Here is a 14,722-nt window from a genome sequence, read left to right on the forward strand (position 1 = left end):
TTGAAACTGTTAGTCAGTCATAAATATTGATGACATTCTCTTTGAACTTACTGCATGATTAATTAGCAGAACGAAGTACGTTCAAGGTCATGCTGTGGAAAAGGAATTGCTGTGCATCGTGTTTGTTTCCCTCGAACAATTAGCAGTGTGAATAAAAGAGCGACGGAGAAGTTGGGGTTGTTTACCACAGGTAATCAGTCATAAAAGCCCCCGTGCACAATGACCTGTATCGCTTAAAAGCTACCGCGAACCTACCCGCTGAATTAAATATGAGGAAAGTTAACGCTAAGAGCTCAGACTGAGCAATACGTAGGCTAGTCCAGAAAATACCTTCACGTGGGAAGTCGGCCTCTCAGGTTCTTTTGTACTTTTATTTTGAGATGTGCAGCAGTGGTGTTTTTTCTAAGTAGGTGTAAGATGTTTATTTGTGGTACGCATTTGGAGCGAGTGGCTTTGAACGTGGGGGCTGCTCAGCGGGAGGCCACTGGCATTAACATTAGAGCAGTGCAACACTCTTCTGACAGGCCCCTCTCTGCAGGCGGAGTAATCACAAAGCAGAGACAGGATTATTGTCACAGATACTTTGACGCAGGTAAACTGCCTCCCGATGATGCCATGAAAGTTTAGTAGTGGCCTCTTTAAGTCCTATTGAAGTGGCTCTGTTTCGATTGTTATCACCACATTATGAGTCTTGATAAGCTTGCCAAATATACAACAACGCTGTTGACAGCTTCAAAACAGGGAAAATGTCCTTTCCCTTGTCACTTGGGGGAAAGTATTGTTTTTTTGTTTTATCTTTTCATGTCACTTCCTGTCTGCACTTACAGAGGCAAAGTTTTTAAATTCTAGTGATGTGATTAATATTCACAAATTTTTGCATGTGTCTACATATATCTAGAGAGTCCCTGACAGTTTCAAAGGACTTTGTAGCTATGAGCTGTATGCACCAGCATAAATATAAATATGTCTAGTGTATTCAAATACAATGACTTAAAAGGAGCAGTCACCCATCTCTATTGTAGTTGGTCTATTGTGGCCTAATTTCTAAGGAAGCCTGTGAAAAGCAGCCTCTCTCTCTTTCAATGCATCAAGGTGTAAATGATTCATAAATGCCCTGCTGTGGGGGTTTCACTGACAGGCACAGGTATAAATTAAAGATAGATTGATATATCCAAGTTTTTGATACCAATATGCCAAATCGATTTGTTATATTTATATATTTTTGTTTTTTGACACAATAACTAAATGATCATTAGACTACAATAATACAAAATATAATAATAATAATAATTATTATCTTAAAATAATAATTCTCATATAAACATTGTAATCTATGAATCATTTAGTTAATATTATAATTTTGTTGTTATAATTTATGATAGTTCAAATATCAATATAATAATTTTAAGAATATTATTAATTATTATATGTATTATTGTTGTTGTTTTGCGTCTAAATGGTCTTCATTTTCTATGTTTTTCATATTTATTTTTTAATATTATACATTTTATTGTTATAATATATGTTAGTTGACAAATTGTATAATTTTCTATTTCTGAAAAAGTTGTTTTGCAGTCTAAATGGTGTTCATTTTTAAAAAGATTTTTGGATGTTTTAATATTATAGACCTAACTGTATTGTTATAATTTGAGTAAGTTAATAAATTGTGCAATTTTAAGAAAATTATTATTATTATTAGTAGTAGTATTTCTATTTATGCAAAAGTTGTTTTGCACTCTAAATGGACTTAATTTTTTAAATAGTTTTCATATTTATTTTTAATATTATAATTGTATTGTTATAATTTATGTAAGTTAATAAATTGTTACATTTTTAGAAGATTATTATTTTTATTATTTCTATTTATTTAAAGTTGTTTTGCAGTCTAAATGGGCTTCATTTAAAAAAAAAATCATATTTATTTTTTGTATAATTTTATTGTTATAATTTATGTAAGTTAATAATCGTATAATTTTAAGAAAATCATTATTATTTATATTTCTGCAAAGTTGTTTTGCAGTCTGAATGGTCCTCATTTTTTAAATATTTTTCATATTTATTTTTTCGTGTGAATATTTGTAAAGAACATCTGTCACATTAACAATCTGTCTATCTCTTAGGCCACAGCTTTTGATTGTGCTTGATTCTGCCTAAAACAGTAACAAGGCTTAATCACTGTTTCTTTGTCAGAGCAGCCAGTGAACAGAAGGAAGTTGCCATGGCAGCATGGGTAAACAAACAAATGTGGTACCATGGAATGCTTCAAAATATTTACAATGGAGTAACCCTCTTTCGGTCGCAGGCGGGATCATCTGGAACGTTTTGCATAGCACAAATTGTTCTCAGCTGGAAGGTAGTTCTCTCCCGTGGGTCAACCCTCAGCAGCCCAACTGTACTGATCTCCGGCTGGAGAAAACCACTGACTAGCAGGAAAGAGCATTCTCTTCATTTTAAAACCCCCAATTAGCATTATCAGCTCAACCAATGATGTAAATTTGGGGTTGAACCATTTTTTTTTCTTTCTATCCTAACAATGTGATCATAGCTTTAACGTTTGCATTTAGTTTTTATTATTTGCATTGCTTTTTCCCAGCTGTCTTTGACTAGAACAGACTCTCAACCCATTTTTGAGTCACAATCTACCCAGTTGATAATCACTGATCTAACATTAGGGAAAAATGAAGCAAAGAGATATAAGTTATTAGCACATACATACCTAACAAGCAAACCTAAAAAAAGCATGTACTCTCTAATGTGTATTAATGACAAATGTTGAAAGGTTTAAAAACCCTGCGGAAAATCCAATTGCATATGATTTCACAATGCCACTGCACATTAAAGATAGAGGCGATTTCTGATTAGGCTCAAAGGTTACATTCATTTTGATTAATAACCGAGACATGTTTCCCTAGCAACTGCTACGTGTTGTCATTGGCCCCGGGCTATACCCAAGTCAACTGAATACATCCTGTGATTAGCGACGACTGAGACATCCAACCACGTTTCCAGTAATAGCCTCATTCTGAGCTGTATTTCCTATCAATCTATCAGAAGCCTCTAGGTCCCAAAACCTCTTTCGTCAAGGCCACTTCAGCAGATTAAAAAAGGATTCAATATGGAAGCGTTTAGGTTATTAAATATTTCTTGTGGAGACTCAAGAGACTAATTGCAGTGAAGTCTTTTCAGTTCTGTGGATACTTTAACGATGCATTCGTAACAATATGTTTATGTACACATATTTGCTCAGTGATGTCAAGAGAGCCACATTTGCTATTTGCTTCTGAAATTACACACCAGACAATAATGCAGCCACACTTCAGTTCAGAACACTCACCTGTCATAAAAACAAGACCTGCCACTTTTTGACCCCACCTTAGAGCTTTTGTTCCAGCTGACTGAAATGAACGATTGCATAACAACTGCCGTTTTCACATCTGATGTCAATGTGGCCCAAGAGATTATAAAAAACAAAACGTGCTTTTTCTTTTGTTCCAGTCTGAGAGCGAATTATATATACAGTCTTGTACTTTCTAGAAAAAAAAAAAAGCAATTGCCCACTCACCATGCCATGGTTTAGCCACTGTGGTATAAAGTTGTCCAGGAGTCTTGGGTAAACCAAATCTCTGTCGTATAGGTAAAGAGCCCAGAACATAGTCACCACAAACTGCAAAACGAAAAGAAAGAGAAACTGATAAATAATCATCAAATCACAAAAAAATAAACATATTCCGTTAGCCGTTTGAGTTCATTTTATCAGCATTTTATCACAATAGGATTTTTACTTTTTAAAGTAATTTTTTATAGCAATCCCTTAATATTAATGAGATGAGTAGACTATATGTATGTGATATGACCAAAATCTTGTATCAAAATACAAGTTTTTTTTATATCATGATACATATATGATATATGACATGATATAGTTGTTTTTGCTGAAAGTTTACCCCAGAATTGTTCTATTTATTACTAGATTGTGTAGTACTACTTATTTTTGGATAATTCAGTGAACCAAATAGACTTATTATAAATAGTTGTATGTGTATATATTTATTTTCTATTTCACATTTAATTTATAAAAAAAATAATAAAAAGGTAATATAGGTTTATATATAATTTATATATTTATTTATTTTTATATTATAATTGAATATTTTTTATATTTATTTACAGTACATACACATGTGAATGCTGTTTTCATTTTTTTAAATCATGCTGCAGATATATATAACTTATACTTGTATGTGTATATATTTATTTTCTGTCACTTTTATTTATAAAAAATCAATGTTAATGTGTATATGTATATGTATGTGTGTATATATATATATATATATATATATGTGTATATATATGAAGAGTTCAGATGCAAAAGCCTCTAAGTGCCATCTGAAATTTTCTTCTAGAATGATCATTTTTATCAAGCTCGTATAATTAAAGGCAGGGTAGGTAGGATTTATTAAAAATTAAAGATCCAAATTTGTTAAAACTTTCTATATATATCAATACATAATTAAAATGTAAGAACTCTGAAAAAAAGAGTATAAAAATCAAGTGACTCTAGACCGTTTAATCTGTATTAAACACAGCTCATTATTTCGATTCGGGACGAATCAAAGGATTGGCTTAGGCGACTGTCACTCTCTCGCAACCATGGCAACCACCCTTTTGCCACACAGCACCTGCCCACTTGCGCGCGACCGTTTGATTTGAGGAGTGCGAGAGGCACGGAACCTGATCACACCTCCGTCCAGTAGATGGCGGTAATGCACTATGTTTGCAAGCTGCCAATAAAATCTATCGAAGAAGAAGAAGAAGGCACTGAACCTAGGAATACCAAAACAATGGCAGAGAAAGAGCAATCTAAATTTACAGTACCAGCATATGCAGTTAGTGAAGGCAAACCAGGCAAAAAAATGCCCCTTCCCCTCCGCTTGTCTCAGGTAAATAATGCGTCCTCTAGCTCAGCGGTCGGAGTCGCGCGTTCATGTGTTTTGGGGGCGTAGCTTTGGAAGAAGCACAGAAATGAGGCGGTGGAGTGAATGGAAATAATGAGATGTCTTTAAAACAGTCGTGAGAGGTCTACAGACCCTCGATTTTGATACTTTCTTTTTCAGAGTACTTACATTTTAATTATGTATTGATATGTACATAAAGTTTAAACAAATTTGAAAAATAAAATTTTTAGACCATTTCTACCTACCCTGCCTTTAAGTTCAGTATTTTCACTTAAATGACAATTAATAGGTCATTTTGATTGTTATTTAAAGGTGCATTGCGCAACTTTTCATGTTAAAAATACCCGTTTTCTAACCCATACATGCTTAAACAATTGCCTGATGGGCTGAATGAGCCCTTCTCTGATCACTGCGATTGCCTCTATAATCCTGTACAGTAAAATAAATAAGAGGGATTCGGGTCGGAATCTGAGACTGGGCGTGACGTCATGCGCGTTCACGGCACGCTCATATGTCTGGCAGGTTTGTGTATGCGCCGACGCCGCCATTCTCCGTAGAAAATGGATTCTAAGAGACCGGCTTGTAGTTCATTTCAAACACCAACGCAAACTCCACGTAAGATAAAAAAAAAAAGAGAACTTTTGTCTAGTGCAACCAAAAGGTCCAAATTGGAGTCAGACAGGCGTCGGGGTAAGACGAGAGTAAACATAGGGAAGGCTTTCAACAAATGGAGAGATCTCCGGTCTGCTCTAGGGCTCAAACGGGATCCTCAGTTGGCTTTTTTCTTGATAAAAAGGTAAGATATATCCCATTCTCTAATGTCTGATACGGCCAATAATGACAATAAATGACGATCCATAAAATGTGTAATGCTTTAGCGTAAGCTAGATAAATGTACAATCGGAATAGGTTTTACTAACTTACCATTGTCAGTGATCAGGTTCAGAATGATTGTGATATAAAATGCTGATATATAAGTTAGATACTTAGACACAAATTTTGAGCAAATTACTGCTTAATTACGATGTATTGCTATTGGAATATGCTACTTAGCTGATCAATAAAACAGGCTAAACCCCCGCAAATCTTCGGCGGATTAGCCTGTTTGGCTTTTATGGTAACGTCATAGTGCCACTTGATTGTTTATTACCTTGAGACATTTGGGTGTACTTTGTTGACCGACTGTGTATGGTATGGTATCATGATTACAATTTTGAGTTTTTACAAAGTTATAACTTATATTGTTCATGAACGTGTTTCCATAATAATAGTCATAAGTGGATACAGTAACTGTTAAACACATAACACAGTTCAACATGGAGATAGATGGGAATAAAAAACGAAGTTTTCTACTACCCCCATTTTTTCCCTCACACATAAGTGTGTTATTTACTCAATTGCCTTTCCTTTCACATATTTTAAATTACTTGCAGATTTAAAACTTTATTACCTCTGAAGACATTATGATTGTAAACAAAAGATTTGTGCGGCTGATGCTCCTTGGGTTATGACCAGCTCGAGCTCGTGCAAGCGTGCGTGTGCGTGTGGTCCGTGAGCGTGCACACCTCTGGTTGCAGTTTCGCTTGCCGCCAGAGGGGGCGTAGTTCTGCGAAAACTCAGACTCTCGCGCAATGCACCTTTAAGTGAAATTACTGAACTTAAATATACAAGCTTGTTAAAAATGATCATTCAAGAAGAAAATTTCAGACGGCACTTAGAGGCTTTTGAATCTGAACTCTTCATATATATATATATTTTTTTTTATTATATTATATTTTCATTTAATTTTTAATATTTATTATAAATAAGATGCGAATATACATACACCTGTGAATGCTGTTTTTTTCTTTTCTTTTCTTTTTTTAAAAGAATCATGCTGCAGATATAGTGTGAGATAAACAGTAAAGCAAAATCTAATTCTACTGTCACATTGCCAATACCACACAGCTCTGCTCCTAAACATGCTAAGTGGACATGTTTGTGATTACTCCTGAGTTCTAAGGCTAAGAATCAACACTGCTAAAGCTCTTTCATATGACTCAATAGCATTATATGATTCAGCACAAGCTTTACAATAATACTTGATTCTTGTAGGTCTTGTATGTCAGGTGTCAGCCATCTCAGGTGTGGACTTTCTTGAAATGTCCTTCTTGAAAAAGGGAAACTGCAACTATATATTATCTTCAGAGGAACTTCATAACTTTTTAAGACCTCACTCCTCACAAAGACTTTAAATTGAGCCCAGTCCTCGCCCCCAGATTCCCAGCAGGTCTTCGGGCAGACTGCCTAACTCCTGCCTCATGCCGGCACATCTCATTATGCTGAAAAGTCTAACTTGTCTAATATCCTCTTTGATTCCCCATCTACAGGACACAATCTCTGCGCAAAAACCTGACAAGCACTAAAACCAGCCATGAGCACAGTGAATCAACACACAGAGCTCATATTTTCATATCAGTATACCATAATTAATCCCTGAGAGCTGACTTCTTCTTCCTTGCTTTTATCCAGCACTTACTTGGAGCTACAGATGACTTCTGTGAAAAAGGACAGTGTTAAGATGATGAGGGCATCACACACGCTGTTAAAAAACAGGCACGTTGGTGTGGAGCGTGCAGGCCTCGTGAAAGAGCGTTTGAAGTCCCAGGCTCTCCGAGAAGGAATTTCACTTCCCCTGCTGTAATCCTGAACTGCTCAAACGTATTTGCATTAATGGGTCTCATTTATGGGCGTGACAGATTTCTGTTTGGTTTGGGTGTCTCCGATTATTTTGCAGGATTCTTGTTTCCAGTAAGGGCTTGGATGATGCTCACCGTACCCAAATAAACGGGCGGCACTGTGAGGATAGGCCTTGTGAAAGGATCTGTTGTGCTTTTGAAGCATATTTCAAGTAAACGTCGGGCTTCACTTTGAAAGCGCAAGTTAAACAAGTTCACTGCCGGACAGGTGGTTTATTTGGATTTGCCCGTTCCATGCACTCTCATTGGACACTGTGGATGAACCACATAGCACACGGCAAACCTTCTCTATTATCCAGCCAACCTAGCTGGACTGGGAGACTTCATCCTGTGGCCTGACATACAGTATAGACTAAGGTTGTTAGGCAGATGGAGCAGAATTCGGTCCCATTGTATCGCACGCCACTAATAGGTGTCGGGAAATGACCTGGCTAAAGCTAACAAAGTATGCATATCACTCAAACACAGTAGAGCCCGTTTCCCAACGTCAGCACTAATGATGCTCATTGTGATGGCTGTAAGCTGAGCCTGCCCACTGCCCAGCTCTTACACTGAGGGCCAGGGCAAAGTCAAGCATCTATTTCGTCTTTGTATCATGGCTGTCTGGCTTCTAAGTTTTTTACAAGCTAACAAGGAAGCATCCTCTGTCTGCCATCTCGTTAAGCCCCGCTGAGAATCTGCAACCGCAAGTTCTGCAAATATCCACAGAATGATGCAACGGTCAAAGCTGCATGTCTATGTTTATTATATTTCAAATCTTATAGTTATATAGTATTTAAAAATATATTAAAATATATATTACATACACTGCCGGTGTCACAACGTGTCACATGACGTTTCAGAAATCATTCTAATAGTTCTCTCTATTTCAAATACAGTTTCCAGCAAAAAGCAGTTTTCAACATTGCTAATAATAAGAGCCGTTATTAATAATTGAGCACCAATAATAATTGAGAATTGAGAAGCAAATCAGGCATATAACAATGATTTCTGAAGTATCATGTGACACTGAAGACTGGAGTAACCGCTTTTAAAAACTCAACTTTGCCATTACAAGAATAAATTACATTTTGAAATATATTAAAATAGAAAAAGTTATTTTAAATTCAGTAATTATATTTAACAATATTACTGTTTTTACTGTATTTCTGTATTTTTTTTACCAAATAAATGCAGCCATTTAGACTTCTAATAAAAAAGTAGTTTATTTTTTAATATAATATAAACACACACCGATGACCTTTAATATAAACATAAAAATAAGCTATTTTAAATGTTATGCATATTTGTTTTTAAATGTTTAGCAGAATTCCCCCCAAAAACAGTAAGGAAAATGATGAAAAAAAGTATATTTTATTCATATACTTGCACACTTCAGAATTTATTTAATATTTCCACACTTTGCTTTATTTATATTAAGAGAAAAGTTATATTATTAGTGCTCCCTTGCAACGTAAAGAGATTGCTTGTGTCTCTTTCATTAAAATAAAATGAGCAGAGTCGATTTTCTTCCCACTTAAGGGTTTAAGTCACTTCGACACTGTCATTTGACATCTTAAACTCTTCACTGACATTGTGCCATGCAATATTAAAAGATCTTTAGCCAGCCAGAGACATTTGTGAGCCCAATTTAAATATTTTCCATGTAATTATCTGATGGTCATCACGGACACACACAAAACAGAAACAACACAGTGTTTCCTTCTCCACTTTGCAGGACGGGATTTTATTGCACAGTTGATTTTGTGGCAGTGTCAGATAGAAGACCGGGGATTTGCAAAGCAAATGAGATGTACATTTAAGACAATGCGTATTGGTGTCTGTATAGTCCCCTAATGCAAAGCAGCATGTGTTGATGTGTCCAGATATAGTGGTATGTGCTAAGAGAATACAGATGCTGTCTGACCTGACCTGCAGGTTTATACCTTTTAAGGAATGCGATGATTCACTGTTTTGATGCTCTAAATACAGATCTAAAGACAGATAGTGTTTATTCTGCCCTACAAAACAAAACAAAACAAGTAAATGCTGGATTGCACATATGCTGATCCATAACTCTGGACAATGCTATTGATTTTATGTAGTATGTATCTTGTGTTTGTTATTATTTTTACATTTTGGGGTTAATAGGATTTTTTTTAAAGAAAAGTAATACTTTTATTCAACAAGAATGCTCTGGCACTAGTTTTGGATGAAGAGATGTGTTATCATTGTACAAGCAGGATGTGGCATTTGGTCGTTGTCCCACCCCTCCTCCACCGTGATTCGACGGCTGGGTAAAAAGTGACAGTGTTTTACCCAAAGTTGAACATTCTTCAACTTCAAAAATTGCTTAGTGCTTAGTGCTTAGTGAAAAAATACACTAGCCTCGGGGAAAAAATGCTTTGGTGGACACACGGCCTAAAAGATGTTCTTTTGAACTTTCTATTCATTGAAGAGTCCTGAAAAAATGTATCATGGTTTCCACAGAAATAGTAAGCAGTAAAACTGGTTTTCACTGATAATAATAAATGTTTGATGTTTGAATGATTTGATCACCAAATCAGAATATCAGAACGAATTCTGCAATGTATTAAATATATTTTTGTAATAATTTCACAATATTACTGTATTTTTGATCAAATCCCAAAAGCCTTGGTGAGCATATGATACTTTTTTCAAAAACATTTATAAATGTTACCGACCCCAAAGGGTTGAAACAAAGTGGCATTGAAAATTGCAAAGTTGCAAAAATATTAAAACATTGGTCATGCATTTGCAGCAAGCAGTCTTTTACCTTTAGCACCCTCTATAAATGTGCTCAATACACAACCCTCCTTAGATCCAGTGAATGATTTCTCGAAACAAGTTTTGAACAGCGGCCTCTGTTTTCCTGTGGTTTCAGACATCTTAATGTCAGTGACATGTGTGGGAGGGGTAGGGCAGCTTCAGACAAAGTATTGCATTCATGTTCCGTTACAGTACTGTTTTTTTCTTTCCCACACATTAACAATTGAACTTGATGGCTCAGAGAGTTTACGGGAGGTTCACACACTTTAAACTAACCGCACCGTAAGTCACTGCCAGCCAATTACTTTTTCTGATTTTCTGTATACAAAAACTGCTATGTTTGCATATATGTACGGGCTTATATAAAAGCTGAAACCTTTCCAAACTTTAGTTTAGAAAAAGCTAAAACGCTAGGCTAGATTGTTTTTGCACTGAAATAATCAGGTTCGCTGCATTATCTTGCATTGAAAATTGGCCATATTGGTGTTTTTATTCAATTTCAATCCAATTTTCAGTGTTGATTCTAAGCATTGATGTTATCTGAACATCAACATACATCCTTACTTAGCCAGCAGCACTGCTCATAATCTCCAAATGTAGGTCCAACAAACACAAATAAAGTGTATTTTTATGGATAAACTTGGTCAGTTAGTGTACATATGCATATGAGAAATCTGATTTATACGTACCACACCAACGGGAAAGGCCAGAACAGCCATCATCCAGTCTCGTAAGCCAATCAGCTTCCTCAACTGTCTCTCTTGCTCCATACTGGCACTGCCTTTTGTCAAAAGGCTTGAGAGGTCCGTCAGGACACACACTCCAAAGAAAACTGCCTGAATGACCTGAGATAGAGAATCATAACATGGTTAGGAAAGCGTAATGTAGTATACCTAAGAAAGGGGGCAGATTTGTAAGTTGTAAAGAGTACCTGAAAACCAGTGGTAAAGAAGAGATACCTTCATTATAAGTTACAAGTCACCAATTCCAATACGACTTGAGTAAAAGTTCTTTACAGACAGGACTTAGATTGAGCCAGGATTAGGCCTTAGTTCAATTAGAACATTTAAGTAGCATTTATAAACGTGCCTTAGAAAAAAAAACATTACTGGTGTGCATCTTGATTTTAACAGTACTTAAGTATTTTACTTGTACAGTAGGCTCAAAGATGCAATAGTCCTCAACATCTAAGAGACATGCCAGTGAAAAACAAGAAATAGTTCATTTGTGAGGAGAGCAGTCATATGTTTATTTGCTAAAATCAAAATAAAAAACAGATTTATAATTCAATAAAACAGATAAATTAAATATTAAGTAAAATTAAATATTCAAAGGCTACTTTCACTGGGTGTGCTGGTTTCGGCCGCAGCAATGTTCTCATCTCATATATGAAACACCTGCGATTCAGTTACTACTCACTAATACACTCACATTCACGTTGACAAGTTTGGGTGAGTAAGGGCGAAACGCACAAGATATAGTACATTCAATCCCTGTAGATGGATTGAATCACCACTTTTGTAGCAGAAATAAACTGCTGCAGAAAAAGTTAGGTGCCATGCAAAATGTAATGAGCAATTGCATTATGCCTGCTCCAGACTGTGCGTTTTCGGCTATCCTATAGGATCATTACAAATCACACTGTACGACGTGGATCTAATGGCGCTTTTCCACTACACAGTACCAGCTCGGCTCGACTCGACTCGCCTTTGTTTGGTTTTCCACTGTGTAAAAGTTGTACCTGTACCTGCTTCCAGGTACTTTTTTTCGTGGAGCTGAGGTGATACTAAAATGTGGTGTGAAAACATGGCAGACTGCTGATTGGTCAGAGAGAATCGTCACTATTCACTGTGTCATCATTTCCTGCGGCGTCGCTATGACGACCAGGTACTATTGTGGAGGTACTATCTGCAATGGAAAACGGAGCGAAAAGGGAGCCGAGACGAGGCGAGTCAAGTCGAGTTGAGCTGGTACTGGTAATGGAAAAGCGACTTAATAAACTTGGGTACGACATGTTAGGCTACGACGCAAGTTAGTATAGAGGAATAAAACGTCATGCGCTAGTGGTAAACAAATAGAGCAAGATGAATCACACTTTGGCAATTGTGGTTTTTATGTGCGTTGAAAAAAAGAGGAGGAAGCGAAAGAGGAGAATATGGACGCTTGAGGTAAGTAGTTTTAAGTTGAAGCACCATGTCGCATTGATCAATACGACATTTCATGTCGCATGTTTATTGGCTAGTCAGTAGACGTAGGTCGTAGCAGCAAACACACTGTGAGATGATCATGCTACATTCATGACACTGTCAGAAAATTATCGCAGGATGTCTTTGGTCACAACACTCTTTGAACCTCTCTGACTGTACGACATAGGACCACCGTTTAGGAGCCATGACCACAAAAACCACCACGATTGGTAATCTTCAGAGGCGGACAGAGTACACAGCTACATTACTTGAGTAAAAGTACAGATACCCCTTGCTAAATTTTACTCAAGTACAAGTAAAAGTACTACAGTCAGATGTCTACTTAAGTAAAAGTACTAAAGTACTTGTTTTTAAAAGTACTTGAGTATCAAGCGTACAAGAGTACATTATCTAAATATTGCATTACTACTGCCACAGTGCTTACATTGGTAAACACAGCAAACACTTGAAGCGAAAACTATCATTAACTTGTTCAGAAAATTTAAATAGTCTGGCGAGGTGGGGCCACGGCTTGGCACATTCCCGGGATGCGTTTTTTTTTTTTTTTTTTTTCAGGATGGTAGGGGAAGACTCATGAATATTCTTTAGGGAAGTCATCCCTGATTGGTCTGATGACCTGCCCCTAACCCCACCCCTAAACCTACCCGTCACTGGGGGTCTTATGACCTCCATAACCCCGCCCCTAAACCTACCCGTCACTGGGGTTAAGACCAATCAGGGATGACTTCCCTAATGAATATTCATGAGTCTTCCCCTACCATCCTGGGAAAAAAAATATCGCTCCCGGGATGGACCTGCTGCGTCTTCATCCATTGTTTCGCCCATGGTTTCGTCTCTTATCTAAATCTGACCATGGAGTTGACTTTGGCGGAAAGCTGAAGGTGATTGCTGATAGGCTGTCCCAATCAGTGGCACCTGCACAATCCAATCACATTTGAGAGGGTTTCCGAGATGTTGCTTTTTTCCTTTTTTAAATTTTTTTTTGAAGAAGTAACGGGTACTCACAGTTATGGATAGAAATGTAGTGGAGTAAAGAGTACAATATTTGCCTCTCAAATGTACTTGAGTAAAGTCATGAGTACTCCCCAAAAATTATACTCGAGTAAAGTACAGATCCCTCAAAATTGTACTTAAGTACTGTACTCAAGTAAATGTACTCAGTTACTGTCCGGCTCTGGTAATCTTTCATCTGGGACAGCCCAAAATCGTATATTTACTGGGCATAACTCATTACAAATGTATTGGAGTACATAAACTTATTTAAAAATGTAATCAAGTAGCAGTGGTACTACTTGAGAACATTTTTCAAGTTTATCTTTACTTTTCCTTCACTACATTCCAAAGCATAATATCGACCTTTTAACTCCACTACATTTCATAAAAACTTTAAGAATTTTATTCGTGAACAAAGTGATTATTTTCAAATAACCTGTTAAATCAGATTGCAAATCTCAAAGAATAATTAATTTGTGAATTGGACCAATCCGATTGCATCTGAAATAAGAAGTCTTGCTCAAAATGAGCCAAGAATGGCAGTTTGTAGAAAATGAACTATTTATTTCGGTGGCCCTAACTGAAAAGAGAAGGTAAAGCTTTTTTATAAATAAATAAATACAATTTCCTTTTTTTTTTTTTAAGGCCTCTCATTGACATACAAATCAAAGCTGTCTTTTAAAAGGAACACAAGAGGGAAGTTGAAGAGAAACTTGATGAAAGCCATGCATTCATCTTTGGTAGTCTGAAAATAGAATATGAGTATTTCTAAGTGCCATCATTTTTCAAGAGCAAACAAACTCACATCACAGAAAACAGAACAATATAAAGATACAGCTGACATGCTTTAAAATGTTACAATGCATGACAGGCTGCAAGAAAACTGGCATTGAAATGATTTAATACACAACCTTTCCTCCATAACCTATTTCTCGTCTTAAGCTAATATGTCTTTTTTTAGTCCATTTTCCATTAGTGAACATTCGTGATGAGAGTGTTAGGAGATTGCTTTGACATTAATTTACGATGGAAAGACATTATGGAATTATGAGGGTTTCTT

General features: G+C 36.3%; 1 protein-coding gene across 1 annotated transcript in view; it reads right to left on the bottom strand.

The window, feature by feature from the left end:
• aig1 (androgen-induced 1 (H. sapiens)) overlaps window positions 1–14,722 on the bottom strand; it is a 41,392-nt gene that overhangs the window by 24,048 nt on the left and 2,622 nt on the right. Inside the window, exons 2-3 of the mRNA XM_084432790.1 lie at window positions 11,152–11,307; window positions 3,563–3,664 (exon numbers count right to left, since the gene is read on the bottom strand). Coding sequence (XP_084288916.1) covers window positions 3,563–3,664; window positions 11,152–11,307 — 258 coding nt within the window. The remainder of the gene's footprint in view (window positions 1–3,562; window positions 3,665–11,151; window positions 11,308–14,722) is intronic.

This window comes from Rutilus rutilus (assembly GCF_951802725.1).
Source record: "Rutilus rutilus genome assembly, chromosome: 15".
Classification (NCBI taxonomy): Eukaryota; Metazoa; Chordata; class Actinopteri; order Cypriniformes; family Leuciscidae; genus Rutilus; species Rutilus rutilus.